At 44.6% G+C, this 17,887-nt stretch overlaps 1 protein-coding gene across 1 annotated transcript in view; it reads right to left on the bottom strand.

The window, feature by feature from the left end:
• Positions 1-17,887, bottom strand: part of RNF213 (ring finger protein 213) — a 355,180-nt gene that overhangs the window by 188,783 nt on the left and 148,510 nt on the right. The window contains 1 exon segment of the mRNA XM_044281121.1: positions 15,999-16,088. Within this exon segment, the coding sequence (XP_044137056.1) occupies positions 15,999-16,088 (90 nt within the window).

The following is a 17,887-nucleotide window of genomic DNA, read 5'->3' as shown; positions in this document are numbered from 1 at the left end:
CCAATCTTTATGCTCCCTAGCAAATTGAAGCCTTTTTTCTGGTTTGCCTCACTGGTTAGTGATTTTCTTACGGCTACACAGCTGTTCAGTCCCAATCCCTTGAGTTCCCTTCGCATTGTGTGTGTGGAAATGCTCTTACTTTCACTATTAAACATAGCCCTGAGTTCTACTGTTTTTCTTCTATTTGATTTCACCAAACGTTTAAGTGACCGCCGATCACGATCATTCAGGATTTTTTTCACCGCCACATTTCTTCCTCGAATACGATGGATCCCCACTATCCTTCTAGTTTTTAATAATGCGTTGGACAGTTCTTAACCCAATTTTAGTAGTTGCTGCAATCTCCTTAGATGTTTTCTCCGCTTGATGCATGCCAATGATTTGACCCTTCTCAAAACAGACTAACATCTTTTCCATGACCAAGAGATGTGTCTTTCAACATGGTTGTTTAAGAAATGAGAAGCAACTCATTGCACCAGTTGGGGTTAAATAACTTGTTGCCAGCTGAAAGATAATTGCCCATTCAGTAATTATCCAATAGGAGGCTCATACCTATTTGCTTAGTTAAATCCAGGTGACGACTTTTTTTGGGGACAGGAAGTGTATATATATATATATATATATATATATATATATATATATATAACAATGGCACACATCAGGCCAAATATAAATATGGAGGTGCAGGCCAATGGATCCGGCAAGGGCTGACACAATTACTCGATTGAATTGAGTAATTCGACACAAAGAAATCCTTGTTGCAAATTTTTTGCATCGAGGAATCGTTGGTGTCATGTGACCAGGAACGGGAGTGAAGCTCTTGCTATTACTCACCGCTCCATGGTCACCCGCCGGCCTGTACCGCGCTGCACTGTATCTTGACACATAGTCAGGTCATAGTGCACGTAAGCGCGTAAGGCTAATAACCTCACTTGTCCCAGATATTAAAACTTTACTTTTACTACCATCAGTTAAAAAACTTTTCTAATTATAAGTGGATGTGAGCAAAAGACTAGGTTAAAAATATCTCGTGCCCGGTCAGTTTTGAAGCATATTTGCTGCATCTGCAATGTCAGTCGGGGGTGCACTCCCCATGCCTTCACATGCTTGGACTTTGCTTTAGCAAACCAGTGCAGCATCGTCCTGTATATGTTTTAACAAGGATAATGCCGTATGGCAAACAATGTTTACTCTAGGATGGCTCACTAGTAATTTGCTGCACTAGTTGCCAGAACTAACTCGGACATAGGAATCTAAAAACACTGATTACTGTCCCCCCAACATGTTTCGCCAGCTAATCTGGCTTTATCAGGGGTAACGGACAGAATTGAATAAAGACGCTTGAACCTTATGAAGGCTATCTCCAACCTAGCAGCAGGCTGGAGAGCCAATGAACACATCGAGTAAGGGAGGGTCATTCCCTAAATTGTCCTGCCAATAGAGAAGCCAAAGGTCACAGTTACTCGCATCACCGTCACCTAGATGGGTGTGACTTTATGATTAGGCTACGCCTCCGATACCTGCGTGGAGACTTACATCCTGCCAACACCGCTGTTCTGATCTGCGGCTGTGCAGGAACTCCAAGACGAACCACTCGTCCCAGTGCGCATGCGCCAACACTTGGACTCAGGGCGTGCTCCTCCACCACAGTGCGGCTGCGCACGGACTTAGTCTAGAAACTCAAAGACGAACCGCTCGTCCCAGTGCGCATGCTCGTCCCAGTGCGCCGTTCGTCCCAATGCGCATGCGCCAATACTTGGACTCCAAGACGAACTACTCGTCCCAGTACACATGCGCCAACACTTAGACTCAGGGCGCGCTCCTCCGCTCCAGTGCGGCTGCGCCTGGACATAGTCTAGAAAACCCAAGACGAGCCACTCGTCCCAGTGTGCATGCGCCATCACTTAGACTCAGGCCACGCTCCTACGCCCCAGTGCGGCTGCGCGCAAACTTAGTCTCTCAGCATGGGCTATGGGGTGTGTGCGCCTGCGTCAACACTTAGGCTCTGGGCTCATCCTTCCGCCTTCATGCAGCTGCGCACGGACTTAGTCTCCCAGAGCACAGTACATAGGATACATAAAACCCTGCAAGCTTACCCTCAGCTATATAGGGACTCAGAAGCTGCGACCGGCGCTGACGAGAAGGGGGGGTGCATGCTCCAAGACTTAGTATCTAAACCGAGTGTTGGCATTAATATAACCCTACTAGAGCAATAACAGTGCTTTCTAAGGTCCTTTAGTCTCAATGCAGACTTTATCTTGAGTGTCACCCATCCTCTATCCTAACTGGCAGATTTGTCTTGGGGCTTGCTATTGCATATACATAGGATGTGGGGAAACATTCCCTATAATACCCCTATCTTCAGGGGATGGACATTGTCTCTATATCAGGAGTGGCCAACCTTATAGACACAAAGAGCCAAAAAAAAGTATGACTATCAGGAGTCACAAGCTATACATTTACACATGAGTCACCGTATTTTTCGTCCTACAAGATGCACCTAGGTTTTAACAAAGAAAAATAAGAGAAAAAAAGATTTTTCATCTGATCTGAGGTCTGATAAATTTCAGACCTCAGATCAGACTCCTAAATCAGATCCCAAATCATCATCTGGCCTAAAATAAGATCCCCAAACCTCATCAGACCTCCAAATCAGACCCCCAAAAAAAGAACCCCAATGCTCGGATTAGACAACACAAATCACACTCCCAGTGTCAGACCCTCAGATCTCCCCCTTCTCAGATCTGACCCCCCATGCTCAGACAAGATCCCCTATGCTCAGATCTGCCCCTCATGCTCAAATCTGAAACCCCATGCTCAGACTCCCCCCATGCTCAGATCTGACCCCCATGCTCAGATGAGGCCCCCATTGCTCAGACCAAGACCCCCCCCCATGCTCAGACCAGACCCCCATTGTCCAGATCAGGACACCCCCCTCCCCCAGTTCTATAATTTTAAAAAAATCTCTTCCCTCTCCTGATCAGGCACTGGGCTCCTGCTCGGGCACCTGCTACTCTGCAGGTCTGACACGCACTCCAGGTCAAAGTGCATGTCTCCACATACTACGTTCTCACACTGAGTGCATCAGGACGTAGTGGAAAGTCAGCTGGAGTTACAGTACCCGATCAGGAGAAGAGATCTGAGCAAGGGGTGGAGAGTGAGCCGGCCTGACTGCTTCCCGGCTCCACAGCTAGAGCCTCACTTGAAGAAGCAAAGAGCCACAGGTTGGCCAACCCTGCTCTATATAATCCAAGGTTCAAGGGCTGGTATATAACCAAAGTATTCAACCTGGCAGAATCATAGACAGATATTCTTCCTGTACTTAAAATACCATAAACAGTCAGGTTGAATACATTTTAGCAGAGTCTCATTTATCTACTGCTCATTTAATGACAGACACACTTGCTGTTGGATTAAATACATTACGCAGAGAACTATTCTAAAAAGGAAGAAAACGTAAAGCCCTCATTCCGGCCTTCAGGGCTGAGGCTATCAAGGTGGTAAATCCACCTAGTTTCCTCTTGAAGGAGAATTCAATCAAGATCACCCCAACGTGCACCTTAGTGTCCTTTTGCATAAACATCAAAATTTGAAACAGTTGGTGTCTCCCCCATGAAAAATTCTAACATGCCTGGATATCGTAGTATCCGATTTAGTATTGATACTACTTATATGTTGGCAGATTCGCCGTTGGAATTCTTGTGATGTCTTGCCAACATATAATTTGGAACAGGGGCACTGAGCCACATACACTATTCCTGTAGTTTGGGAATTAATAAATTGCCTGATCTCATAAATTGCCGCAATCTGTGCGATCAATCCGCATCAATTGGTGTGGATTTACGTGTGGATTGATGTGGATTTTACTCTCCCCATTGAAGTGAATGGAGAAAATCCGGTCAGGAAAAATAAAATAAATTGACATGCTGCGGATTTTAAAAGCCGCACCGCAAGTCAAAATCCGCATGGAAAAAAAAACAAATCGTGTGCATGAGATTTTCAAATTCTCATCGAATACAATGTAAATGACCTACGGTGCAGATTTTCCGCACGCAAATCGGCACAGAAAATCCTCATGCAAACCTGATAGTGTGCATTTACCCTTAGGGTGTTGCTACATATCACATCAATGCTGCTTCACCACTACAACAAAAAAACATAAGGGATATTTACTGCCATTTTACACACAGGTCTTAAAGGGCTTTACATGAGTATGCTAGGTAAAGACTTCCACCTAGCAGTGAGCAAGGACAAGGGCTTTTTCTTTACTACGCAGTGACATCACTGGCTCAAATGGGCAGTCTACAGTACTGCCCTAGGCTCTAAAAAAGCCTAGGGCAGCGCTGTAGATCGCCCATTTGTGATAGTGACATCACTGCGTAGTAAAGAAAAAGCCCTTGTCCTGCTATGCAGTGCAGGGCAAGGGGGAGCTCTGATGCTCCACTTATACAGGCTATATGAGTGAATACAGGGGCTCAGAGATAAACGCTGACAACTTTTTTACAGTGCAAAAAGTGATAGAGGGACTTTGGTTAAAAAGAGGGACAGTAGGCAGGTAGGCATGCTGCATCTCCTAACTGGTAAAAAAGCGGCTTATATGATGCCTAAAATGCCTATTATTGCAACTGCACAACAAATCAGAGGAAGCTATACAGTAAAAACAGTATGACTAGACAGTTTTCAAAACTACCAGAAAAATTGTGATGCTTGCTAATATGGAACTGCATACACACTAGAGCAGTTGTTCTCAACCTTTCTAAAGCCGTGACCCCTTAATACAGTTCCTCATGTTGTGGTGACCCCCAATCATTAAATTTTTTTCCTTGCTACGTCATAACTAATTTTGCTACTGTTATGAATCATGTTTTAGTGTTTCCATAGTCTAAGAGCCATAGTTTTTTCAGTTTTTGGGCGATTATCTTGGGTAGGGTCTCATTTTTTGCGGGATGAGATGACGGTTTGATTGGCACTATTTTGGCATACACTTTTATTACCTTTTTTGGGAAGTAAGGTGTGCAAAATTTCAATTTTCGCATAGTTTTTATTTTTTTATTTTTATGGCGTTCACCGTGCGGGGAAAGTAACATGACTGTTTTATAGATCAGCTCGTTACGGACGATATCAAACATGTGTAGGGAATTTTTTTTTATTTTTTTATTAATGATAAATGTGTTTTTTGATTTTCACTTTTTTTTCCACTTTTTCTTACTTTTTTTTTTACCCAGACCCACTTGATGTCTGTATAAGAGTACAGTACAATATATATTGTACTGTACTGTATTTTACTTACACTTTGTCTGAACAGACCTATGCCTTTAGCATAGATCTGTTCAGCACCATGGACAGCAGGACGCCTGAGAAGGCGTCCTGTTGCCATGGGAACCTTCCCCCGCTGCGAAGTTGTGGCCACAACTTCGCAGACGGGGAAGGGTAAGGACTGGGGCTCCCTCCCTCTCTCACCCCATCCTGTCGGGGGGCTGCAAAGGCACAGCAGCCCCCCGATGGGAGAGGGAGGGAGCCGCATTTTACTGTTAATTCTTTCCATACAGTGGTCCGTACGGACCACTGTATGGAAAGGGTTAAACGGTTGACATCCATTCACAATGTGCTGACACCCTGGTATAACCACTGTACACCAACGATTATTCGGCGGGAGGCGGATCGTGATCCCGCCTGCTGCACCGCCCGCACCACCCCCCCTGCACCTCCCACCAGGCTAAAATCATGCAGGGGTGCAGGGGGGGGGGATCAAAAACAGCAGAAATTGCAACAAACCGCAGGTCTGAATTGACCTGCGGTTTGCTGCGATCGCCGATACGGGGGGGGGGGGGGGGGGGGTCATATGACCCCCCCAAGCGTTGTGAGAGGATGCCGGCTGAATGATTTCAGCCGGCATCCTGTGCGGATTAACCCCTGGGGCGCCACAATCTCACTTTAAACTAATGACGTACCGGTATGTCATGGGTCCTTAAGGACTCTGGATCCATGCCGTACCGATACGTCATGGGTCCCTAAGGGGTTAAATCATTGGTGGCAGTGGTGCCCAGCGGTGGTGTCATTAACGAAAAAAACTCGGACCTCAGCAGACAGGCAGCCCGACTTACCCGTCCAGACGTCAGGCTCCTTCAAGCACAGGCAGTGAAAAACAAATAAAACATCACTTCCTGTGCGCGAGGATAAGGGGTTGCTGCCGTTGTGCGGGCGACCCACAATAGGAAGCCTTTAGGCGACCCCCCGGAAAGGGCCGATCGACCCCTAGGTTGAGAACTGCTGCACTAGAGAGAGGTGAATCAATAAGCCATATAAGATAGTGGAGGGAGAGCACACTTAGGCCCCTTGCAGACGAGTGTGTGCAGAAAAGGTCTGGATGCTTCAAGGATCCCTTCAGTGAAAAATGCGCAATTTTGCAGCAACTTTATTCACTTTTGCCTGCGAACGCGTTCAATGAATGGGTCTGGATTCCGTGCGGGCACAATGCGTTACAGTAAGATAAGTTGGTTTGCAGATCTGTGAAGAGGCAGTGAATCTGGCAAGTCTCCTCGTCAGCTACTCCAGAACACACCCAAACTTCCTCCTGCTTGTATTTGCTGGGAGAGCTGGACCATGCCTAAGCACATTCGACTAGTGAGACCCCTAGTGGTCAAATCTTTGCAGCTTATGTTTGGGTGGATGCTGACAAATAATTTCAATAAAGTGATTTACAGATCTGATAATTAGACCCCTTGCTAAGAAATAAGAATACATTATTGTATTGTAGAGTCACTCTTTCAAGACAACAGAAAACAAAATAGCCTTCAGTCACCTGGAAATAGATGAATATACAGCAAATTAGTGCCCCCCTAACTATAGTGCTGCCCATGTAAAAAAACAAAAAACAAAAATCCAAGCCCTTTTTTCTCTTGTCTATTAGTGGGTTTTAAACCCTAGGACACTGCATGAGAGTCAGAAACCACAAGTAATCAACAGGTCTACCTATTGTGATTTTCTCTAGCTATGTGATTCAGTAGACAAATACACAGTAAACCTAAAAGGCTCTTTTCTACGGCTCAATAAAATGTAGTTTTAGCAGAGCTTGTGCTTGTGAAATCCACAGGAATGCCCACAGAGCCTCACAGGAGATGACAGCAGTGAGCAAAACTCATATCAGAGTATTTCTGAGTAGAGATGGGAAGTTCAAATCTTTTAAATGAATCAGTTCATTTGAATCAATTCATTAAAAAGAACAGAATCATGAATCGAATATTCGATTCACTTGCTGAGTCGGCTGATCTGACTGCTATCAATGTTGGCTGTGACAACAGCTCATCAGAATGTGGTGCGCATGCGCAGTAACACGCTTTGACACAGTTGATCGCGTGTCACCCGAAGTGATTACATTGGCTGATCTAATAGATATGCATGTGTATGTAAATTATGATTGCACCACTCATGTTAGGTGTCACTGCAAACGTCTAAATGAGAGCAACAATTCTGGGGCCATCAATTGTCGGTAACTGTAAACTAAGTGATCTACTCTGTACCTTTAACATACATCTCCTTGAGAAGCCAATTTGATCCTAAAGGGTTAATTCAATCTGAATGAGGATCTCCTCTAATCTAAACTCTGTGTCATTTCTCTCATTTCTTGGCTGACTGTCCCTTATCACTGCTGCAGCCTGGTCATTAGACTCAGTGTATTGTTCTACTGGAGGTGACACACCATTCTTTTAACTGAGTAACTTATCTGATGACTCGCGATTCTTTAAAGAGGACCTTTCATCTGTTTAGCCCTAGTCTAATTAGGGTCTGACCTTATAGGGCGGCCCCTACTGATGTCTGACCCCCTGTTCGTCCGCTGTTGTCCCCCGTTGATTTCGGTGCTTTATATTCTAATTAGCCAATTTGGTTATACTAGGCGGAGACTGGAGCGCTTCTCTTCTCCCTGGCTGTGAGCGCATCCAATCAGAGCACACCGCTCATAGCCAGTAAAGGAAATAAATAAAGTGTGATGACATCAGTGGGGGCCTAGATTCTTAGACTCTGTGTACTGTGTGTGACTTAGTGCTCGCTTCACAGATCTGATTGGTTGCAGGGGTGGACGGGCGGGGAGGGGCTGGCGGAAGCCTGGCTTTTACTAGGATCATGTTACACAAGACCTGCTGCTACGTCACACTACTGAGCTGTTTCAAACGGATCAACTCAGTCAGATGAATCGACTCCTCCAGTTCAGTGAAAAGAATGGATTCAAAAGAACGATTCCTTCATGAACCGGACATCACTATTTCTGAGTGCATGTGAAGCAAAGCTGATACCAGTAAACAAACAAGTGCAATTTTATTATGTGCTGCTTTGCAGTATTATATGGGGTTATTGGTTTTTAGTGCACAAAGGTGTCCATAGCCTTTAAGTTTCTCACTCTCCACAGTGCTGCACCACCCTGAATCTTCTCCTTCATGTCTGACTACCACCCAACCCATGCTTTTTCTTCTGCCCAAGATCGAAGACTAATAACCTCCATTATCCAACTTCACATGTCTAAGTTCTCTGAAATGTGCTACCCAAGAAAATCTGATTCATTCCAAATATCTAATATAAGAGTGCCCTATCACATTGCTTAAAGGGGTTTTCAAGGTACACATTTTTGTGGGTCAAATAGTAGGGAGGTTGCCAAAATAATAAAACAAATCTAAACTCACCTTCCCAAAGCCCCTTTGATCCAGTGCTGCTGCTCTGTCCTCTCCTCAGTGCTGCAACCATAACATATCAGTACCACACATGACAGCTGCAGCCAATCACTGGCTTCAGTGTTCCTGTGCCAACTGACTGCAGTGGTCATGTGGGGTATACACCACGTCACCGTCATGGCTGCAGTCAGGGGGGAGATGATGGAGAGGCAGCACTAAATCTGAATGGCTTGGGAAGGTTAGTTTAAGTTTATTTTTATTATTTTAAACAGCCACCCTGCAGTTTGCCCCCCAAAAAATTTTTACTCGGAAAACCTCCTTAACCCCTTCAGGACCCTGCCATATTTCACCTTAAGGACAAGCCAATTTTTTTGCAAATGTCACTATATGTGGTGATAACTTTAAAACAATTTTACTTATCCAGGCCATTCTGAGATTATTTTCTCGTCACATATTGTACTTCATGACAGTGATAATATTGAGTAAAAAAAAAATATCATTTTTATTTTTAAAGAAATACCAAATTTACAAAAAATTGTCAATTTCTCTACTTTTATAATAGATAGTAATAACTCCAAAAATAGTTATTACTTTACATTCCCCATATGTCTACTTCATGTTTGGATCATTTTGTGAATGCCATTTTATTTTTTTGGGACAGTACAAGGCTTAGAAGTTTAGAAGCAAATCTTGAAATTATTTAGAAAATTTCCAAAACCCACTTTTTAAGGATCAGTTCAGGTCTGAAGTCACTTTGTGAGGCTTACAAAATAGAAACCACCCAAACCACGATGACCCAATTTTAGAAACTACACCCCTCAAGGTATTCAAAACAGATTTTACAAACTTTGTTAACCCTTTAGGTGTTTCACAAGAGTTAATGGAAAATGGAGAAATTTCAGAAGTTCACTTTTTTAGCAGATTTTCTATTTTAATAAATTTTTTCCAGTTACAAAGCAAGGGTTAACAGCCAAACAAAACTCAATATATATGGCCCTAATTCTGTAGTTTACAGAAACACCCCATATGTGGGCGTAAACTGCTGTACGGGGACACGGCATTGCACAGAAGGAAAGGAACGCCATATGGTTTTTGGAAGGCAGATTTTGCTGGACTGGTTTATTTACACCATGTCACATTTGAAGCCCCACTGATGCACCTTTAGAGTAGAAACTCCACAAAAGTTACCCTATTTTAGAAACTACACCCCTCAAGGTATACAAAACCTTTTGACATCGCAGCCTGCCATGCTCCAGCATCGCAGGCTGCGATGTATCAGTGGGGAGGGACTGGGAGGAGGAGCTGGGGGCCGGTGCGTTCACTGTGCTCTAGCCCCCAGCTCCAGTACAGTTATAAAATGTGTACAATTAATAAGGATTCTATTCATGAGGCCCCCTCTGTAGTAGAACATTCAATACAGCCACATCCTACTCACAGGGCTGTTATCTTAATGCTGGCCGGCCGGGCAGACGAGCGGCAGCGTCACGACTGACGTCACGTGCCTGCCCGGCCTACTTTATGAATGAAGCAGGCTGCGCAGGCACGTGACGTCAGTCGGTGACGCTGCCGCTCGTCTGCCCGGCCGGCCTGCATTACGATAACAGCCCTGTGAGTAGGATGGCTATATTGAATGTTCTACTATAGATGGGGCCTCATGAATAGAATCCTTATTAATTTTACACATTTTATAACTGTACTGGAGCGGCAATGGGGGGGTCTGTGGATGGCACTGTTATGGGGGGGGAATCTGTGGATGGCACTGTTAAGGGGGGGGTCTGTGGATGGCACTGTTAAGGGGGGGGGGTCTGTGGATTGCACTGTTATAGAATGGGGGGGTCTGTGGATGGCACTGTTATAGGGTGGGGGGGTCTGTGGATGGCACTGTTAAGGGGGGGGTCTGTGGATAGCACTGTTATAGGATGTGGGGGTCTGTGGATGGCACTGTTATAGGATGGGGGATCTGTGGATGCCATCCCCATATCCCCCATTAACAGTGCCATCCCCAGATCCCCCATTAACAGTGTCATCCCCAGATCCCCCATTAACATCCCCATCTGGGGGGTTTCTTTGCTGGGCTGGACTTTTATAGCCCCCCCAAATTTTACTTGCATCCTTGTTCTCTAAAGGGGCGGTCCTAGGGGTGGGTAGGGGCGTGGCCAGGGTGGGGGGGGGGTGAGTTTCACCACCTTTTCTCTGAGAAAAAAAGCCCTGGGTAGGTGTGACGGTTATTTTGGGCCTGCATATGCCTTTTTGATCGCTTGGTGTTGCACTTTTAGTGATGTAAAGGGACAAAAAAAAATGGTTTTTTTTTTAGCACAGTTTTCATTTAAATTTTTTGACGGTGTTCACCTGAGGGGTTAAGTCATTAGATATTTTTATAGAGCCAGTAGTTACGGACGTGGCAATACCTAATGTGTATACTTTTTTAATTTAAGTTTTACACAATAATATCATTTTTTTAAGCAAAAAAAAAAAAAATCATGCTTGAGTGTCTCCATATTCTGAGAACCATAGTTTTTTCAGTTTTTGCGGGATGAGATGACTGTTTGATTGGCATTATTTTGCGGTGTATGTGACTTTTTGATCGCTTGCTATTACACTTTGTGATATAAGGCAAAAAAAATTGCTTTTCTGACACCGGTTTTATTTTTATATTTTTACGATGTTCACCTGAGGGGTTAGGTCATGTGGTATTTTTATAGAGCCGGTCGTTACGGACGTGGCAATACCTATACTTTTTATTTAAGTTTTACACAATAATATCATTTTTGAATCAAAAAATAAATAAATCATGTTTTAGTGTCTCCATATTCTGAGAGCCATAGTTTTTTCATTTTTTGGGAGATTGTCTTAGTTAGGGGCTCATTTTTTGTGGGATGAGGTGACTGTTAGATTAGTACTATTTTGGAGGGCATACACATTTTTGCTTGCTTTGTGTTGCACTTTTAGTGATGTAAGGTGACATAAATTTTTTTTTTTTTAACACAGATTTTATTTTATTTTTTGACGGTGTTCATCTTAGGAGTTAGTTCATGTGATATTTTTATAGAGCCGGTCGATACAGATGTGGCGATACCTAATATGTCTACTTTTCTTTTTTTCCTTATTTTAAATAAAGTAAATTTATTTATTTTGGGAAAAGAACGTTTTTCAACTTTTTTTTTCACATTATGTTTTGTCCCACTCTGGGATTTCAACTTTTGGGGGTCTGATCCCCTTTACAATGCTTTACAATACTTCTGTATTGTAAAGCATTGGCTGTAAGTGTATTACCAGTGTAATACACTTACAACCTGCTTGCCTGGGAGATCCAGGGGCCTGGATCTCACAGGCTCTCCCGGAAGGCATCCACGATGCCTAAGGAAGGCATCGGGCTGCCTTTAATGCCATCGGGCCCCTGTCACAGCAACGCAGAGACCCGATGGCAGCTCCGATCCCAGCATGGATAGCGCATGTGCCGTGGTCAGCGCAGACCATGGCACGTCAGGGGTTAATGCGCCGGCATCTGTGTTTTCACCGATGCCAGCACATGCAGCAGGGGTCCAGCTATCAGTGACTGCCGGACCCCTGCCACGGATCGGGCGGACGCAGCTCCTGCACCCACCTGATCGCCACGTCGTACATGTACGGAGCTGGTCCTTAAGTCACGGACATCTGCGCCGTACATGTATGGCGCGGGTCATCTTTGGGCTAATCTAAAACTTCTTCATTAACCACCTTTCTACAATCCTGATCCCTTCATCCAACACTCAATCCTCCCTGCAGTCCCATCTGTCCATACACAGATAATGGCTAATGACTAGCTCATGCAGTTTAACTCTATAATGACCAAGAGCAGTAAATGTATGGTGCATGTGCTGGGCTTTAATCTGGACTGCCATACATGTAAGGTACCATTAAAGCTTCTGCAATCTAGCAGGGGCAGGTGGGGTTTATTACTGCGGCCATGCTGCTTCCTCTATGCCCAGCAATGATGTCATCACTAGGTGTCTAGAGGTAAAGCAGATCTGCAAAGCTTAGGCTGAATTCACACGTCCGTGGAACACGGTCTGTGACTGTGCTCCGTGCCGCCGCTGCTATACTGGCAATACACTTGTATGATCTATATGAGTGTATTACTGTACAGCAGCGGCAGCAAAAAGCGTACAGCGTCATAGCAAGCAATGACGCCGTGCACAGGATGCCAGTCCGGTATCTCACGGACGTGTGAATTCAGCCCAAGGCCTCTTGCACACCGTATGGCTTTTTTTTAGCTGGCCCCTGATAGAACAGTACTATCCTTGTCCGTTATGCGGGCAATAATAGGACATGTTCTATCTTGGAACGGAAAAACTGAAATACGGAAATGGAAGGCATGCGTAGTACCTTCCATTTTTTATTTTTTTTTGCAGATCCATGGAAATGAATGGTTTCGTATACGGAACGCAAAAAAACAGAACATAAACGGGAAAAAAAAAATGTTTGTGTGCAAGAGGCCATAGTCAGACGTTGATTAGATCTGCCTTGGATGCCGCAGTTATGCCTCATTCACACATCAGTGTTTTGGCCAGTTATTTCCATCAGTGATTGTTAGCCAAAACCAGGTGAGGGTCTAAAACACAGAACAGGTGCAGATCTTCCCCTTATACCTTATGTCTGTGGAGGCTCCATCCCTGGTTTTGGCTCACAACCACTGATGGAAATCACTGACCAAAACGCTAATGTGGGAATGAAGCTTTACAGCTTCGGCATACATTGAAGTCTGGCATACATTACATATTGGTGAGTTTTGCTGTCAGGCATATCATAGGCAGGATTGCATCATTATCATCTACTGTAGAGCAGTGTAGTGTGTAGGGAGGATTCACCTCTCACCCTCCTAGGCATCTCTGAAAGTGGAGACCAGATCCGTACAGCCCCAATGCATTCTGAGGGGATGCAGATCAGGGAAGTGACAAACACATGCACAGAGACAGCATACATAGGGAAGTGACAAACACATGCACAGAGACAGCATACATAGGGAAGTGACAAACACATGCACAGAGACAGCATACATAGGGAAGTGACAAACACATGCACAGAGACAGCATACATAGGGAAGTGACAAACACATGCACAGAGACAGCATACATAGGGAAGTGACAAACACATGCACAGAGACAGCATACATAGGGAAGTGACAAACACATGCACAGAGACAGCATACATAGGGAAGTGACAAACACATGCACAGAGACAGCATACATAGGGAAGTGACAAACACATGCACAGAGACAGCATACATAGGGAAGTGACAAACACATGCACAGAGACAGCATACATAGGGAAGTGACAAACACATGCACAGAGACAGCATACATAGGGAAGTGACAAACACATGCACAGAGACAGCATACATAGGGAAGTGACAAACACATGCACAGAGACAGCATACATAGGGAAGTGACAAACACATGCACAGAGACAGCATACATAGGGAAGTGACAAACACATGCACAGAGACAGCATACATAGGGAAGTGACAAACACGTGCACAGAGACAGCATACATAGGGAAGTGACAAACACGTGCACAGAGACAGCATACATAGGGAAGTGACAAACACGTGCACAGAGACAGCATACATAGGGAAGTGACAAACACGTGCACAGAGACAGCATACATAGGGAAGTGACAAACACGTGCACAGAGACAGCATACATAGGGAAGTGACAAACACGTGCACAGAGACAGCATACATAGGGAAGTGACAAACACGTGCACAGAGACAGCATACATAGGGAAGTGACAAACACGTGCACAGAGACAGCATACATAGGGAAGTGACAAACACGTGCACAGAGACAGCATACATAGGGAAGTGACAAACACGTGCACAGAGACAGCATACATAGGGAAGTGACAAACACGTGCACAGAGACAGCATACATAGGGAAGTGACAAACACGTGCACAGAGACAGCATACATAGGGAAGTGACAAACACGTGCACAGAGACAGCATACATAGGGAAGTGACAAACACATGCACAGAGACAGCATACATAGGGAAGTGACAAACACATGCACAGAGACAGCATACATAGGGAAGTGAGAAACACATGCACAGAGACAGCATACATAGGGAAGTGACAAACACATGCACAGAGACAGCATACATAGGGAAGTGACAAACACATGCACAGAGACAGCATACATAGGGAAGTGACAAACACATGCACAGAGACAGCATACATAGGGAAGTGACAAACACATGCACAGAGACAGCATACATAGGGAAGTGACAAACACATGCACAGAGACAGCATACATAGGGAAGTGACAAACACATGCACAGAGACAGCATACATAGGGAAGTGACAAACACATGCACAGAGACAGCATACATAGGGAAGTGACAAACACATGCACAGAGACAGCATACATAGGGAAGTGACAAACACATGCACAGAGACAGCATACATAGGGAAGTGACAAACACATGCACAGAGACAGCATACATAGGGAAGTGACAAACACATGCACAGAGACAGCATACATAGGGAAGTGACAAACACATGCACAGAGACAGCATACATAGGGAAGTGACAAACACATGCACAGAGACAGCATACATAGGGAAGTGACAAACACATGCACAGAGACAGCATACATAGGGAAGTGACAAACACATGCACAGAGACAGCATACATAGGGAAGTGACAAACACATGCACAGAGACAGCATACATAGGGAAGTGACAAACACATGCACAGTGACAGCATACATAGGGAAGTGACAAACACATGCACAGAGACAGCATACATAGGGAAGTGACAAACACATGCACAGAGACAGCATACATAGGGAAGTGACAAACACATGCACAGTGACAGCATACATAGGGAAGTGACAAACACATGCACAGTGACAGCATACATAGGGAAGTGGGGCATGATATGTGCACAGTTAAAATAAATGTTTCTAATAAAATAAAAGGGGCAGTTTTATACATTACAGCCAGGCATGACTTCCCCCAATCACACGTCTGCCCTAGCCAGGTAATCGGCTGGTTATCATGATGGCCTGTATTTAACAAGGGGCAGTCTTTGCTCAGCAACCACCTTAACAATAAGGGCTCATGTACACGACTGTTTGGGTCCGCATTCGATCCACATTTTTTGCAGGTCAGATGTGGACCTATTCACTTCAGTTGGGCTGTAAAAGATGTGGACAGCACTCCGTGTGCTGTCAGTATCCATATGTCAGTTCTGTGCCACCCACAAAATTATAGAACATGTCCTATTCTGTTCTATAATGTTCTTTTAGCTATGGCTGTGTGCATGAGCTTTAATTCTGTACATTGTATTACATACCTGCTTAATTTTATTGCACAACAGCGGTATGAGAGAATCTTTCCACTTCTGAGTTGCATCGTCACCAGCCTTCAGAATCAGATTCCACGCCTAGGATGAAAGAATGTAAACTATTTGGTGAATTATCTCAAGATAGTTTCATTTATAAAGGAAAAATGACAGATCACATGCAATGGCATCCTGGATGTAAAACAACCTTTTTAGTTGTGATTCTACAATTTGCTGTAAGTCAATGCTCAAACTTTTAATCCTTTGACGACATTCACAGTGATATGGTGTCCACTCTGGAGGAGAGCTAGTACCATATCTTCTGGTTGTACGATGTTTCACACAGCAGACACCTGGGCTAAAGTCTGCGATCAGCGATAAGGCAGAACGCAGACATTTAACCCCTAAGGTGCTGTGGTCAAATGTGACCACAGCAACTCAGTGTGGAAAACCAGGGAGCTCTGCACTCCCGGGGCTTATTACAGGTATATTTCAATGCAGGCCAGCAGGTAGCAGCATTTCATTGGCATATACTGAATTTCCAACACACTGTATTAAATGACTTTAGAGTGTGGAAAAGGCAATCTGATTATTGCAAGTTCATGTCCCCAAAGAAAGCTAAACAAAAAATTAAGAACAGTGGAAGAAACTAGTTGTTTCGAAACGCGTTTGGCGTGGAAATATATGCTGTAGGAATTACCAAGCTGTACACAGTCGATGGAACTTGTTTTAAGAAATTTTCCAGCTGGAGCGGCAATACAGCCGAAACCAACGCTGCAAACTATCGTGAGACTGGTGCATAAAAATTGACCAGCTGAACAGTTGTTGCAGTCTGCTCCCCCGCACTACTGACAAGTAAAACTGCTGAACTTTACAGCGGAGAGGAGGGTAACTTCCAATATCTAATACACGGACATAGAGGTGAGTCCACTGTACCATCGATGCGGGTCGCCGCACATGAAGATATCAGTATGTAAGTTGTTACACTCCCTCTCATATCTACCTACATATAGGCTGGCTATTTGATCCATACGGGATTTCATTCAGAAGGAATTCCTTTGATGGCTGTTTAGCCTTGCACATATTACCAGAGACATTGGGTCATAATATACCACTACTGAACTCTATGACTAGAGACATTGGGATAACATTCACTAAGGCTACTTTCACACTTGCGCTTGATCGGATCCGTTCTGAACGGATCCGATCATATTAATGCAAACGGAGGCTCCGTTCAGTACGGATCCGTCTGCATTAATAACTTAGAAAAAATTCTAAGTGTGAAAGCAGCCTGAGCGGATCCGTTCAGACTTTCAATGTAAAGTCAATGGGGGACGGATCCGCTTAAAGATTGAGCTATAGGGTGACATCTTCAAGCGGATCCGTTCCCATTGACTTACATTGTAAGTCTGAACGGATCCGCTCGCCTCCGCACGGCCAGACGGACAGCTGAACGCTGCAAGCAGCGTTCAGCTGTCCGCCTGTCCGTGCGGAGGCGAGCGGAGCGGAGGCTGAACGCCGCCAGACTGATGCAGTCTGAGCGGATCCGCTCCATTCAGACTGCATCAGGGCTGGACGGAGGCGTTTGGGTCCGCTCGTGAGCTCCTTCAAACGGAGCTCACGAACGGACCCATGAACGCTAGTGTGAAAGTAGCCTAAGACTGGTCATTACTGACTGTTTGGATGTCTCAAGCAACCTAATCTTCACATTGCTGCAAGTTTCAGTCCCAATGCTATACTGTTGCAGGTCCTAGTACACACATTGCGATGTGCATTGCCTGCAACTCTAGGATTGTATATGTTGCAGGTCTCAATATACATTTTGCATTGCTTTACTAGGATTTTATACAACATACATGCGATTTGATAATCAATACTAGGACTGTTTATGTTTGTATTTT

This window comes from Bufo gargarizans, chromosome 2, assembly GCF_014858855.1.
Source record: "Bufo gargarizans isolate SCDJY-AF-19 chromosome 2, ASM1485885v1, whole genome shotgun sequence".
Classification (NCBI taxonomy): Eukaryota; Metazoa; Chordata; class Amphibia; order Anura; family Bufonidae; genus Bufo; species Bufo gargarizans.
The sequence above is the reverse complement of the archived record's forward strand: the minus strand, read 5'-3'. Positions and strand labels throughout refer to the sequence as shown.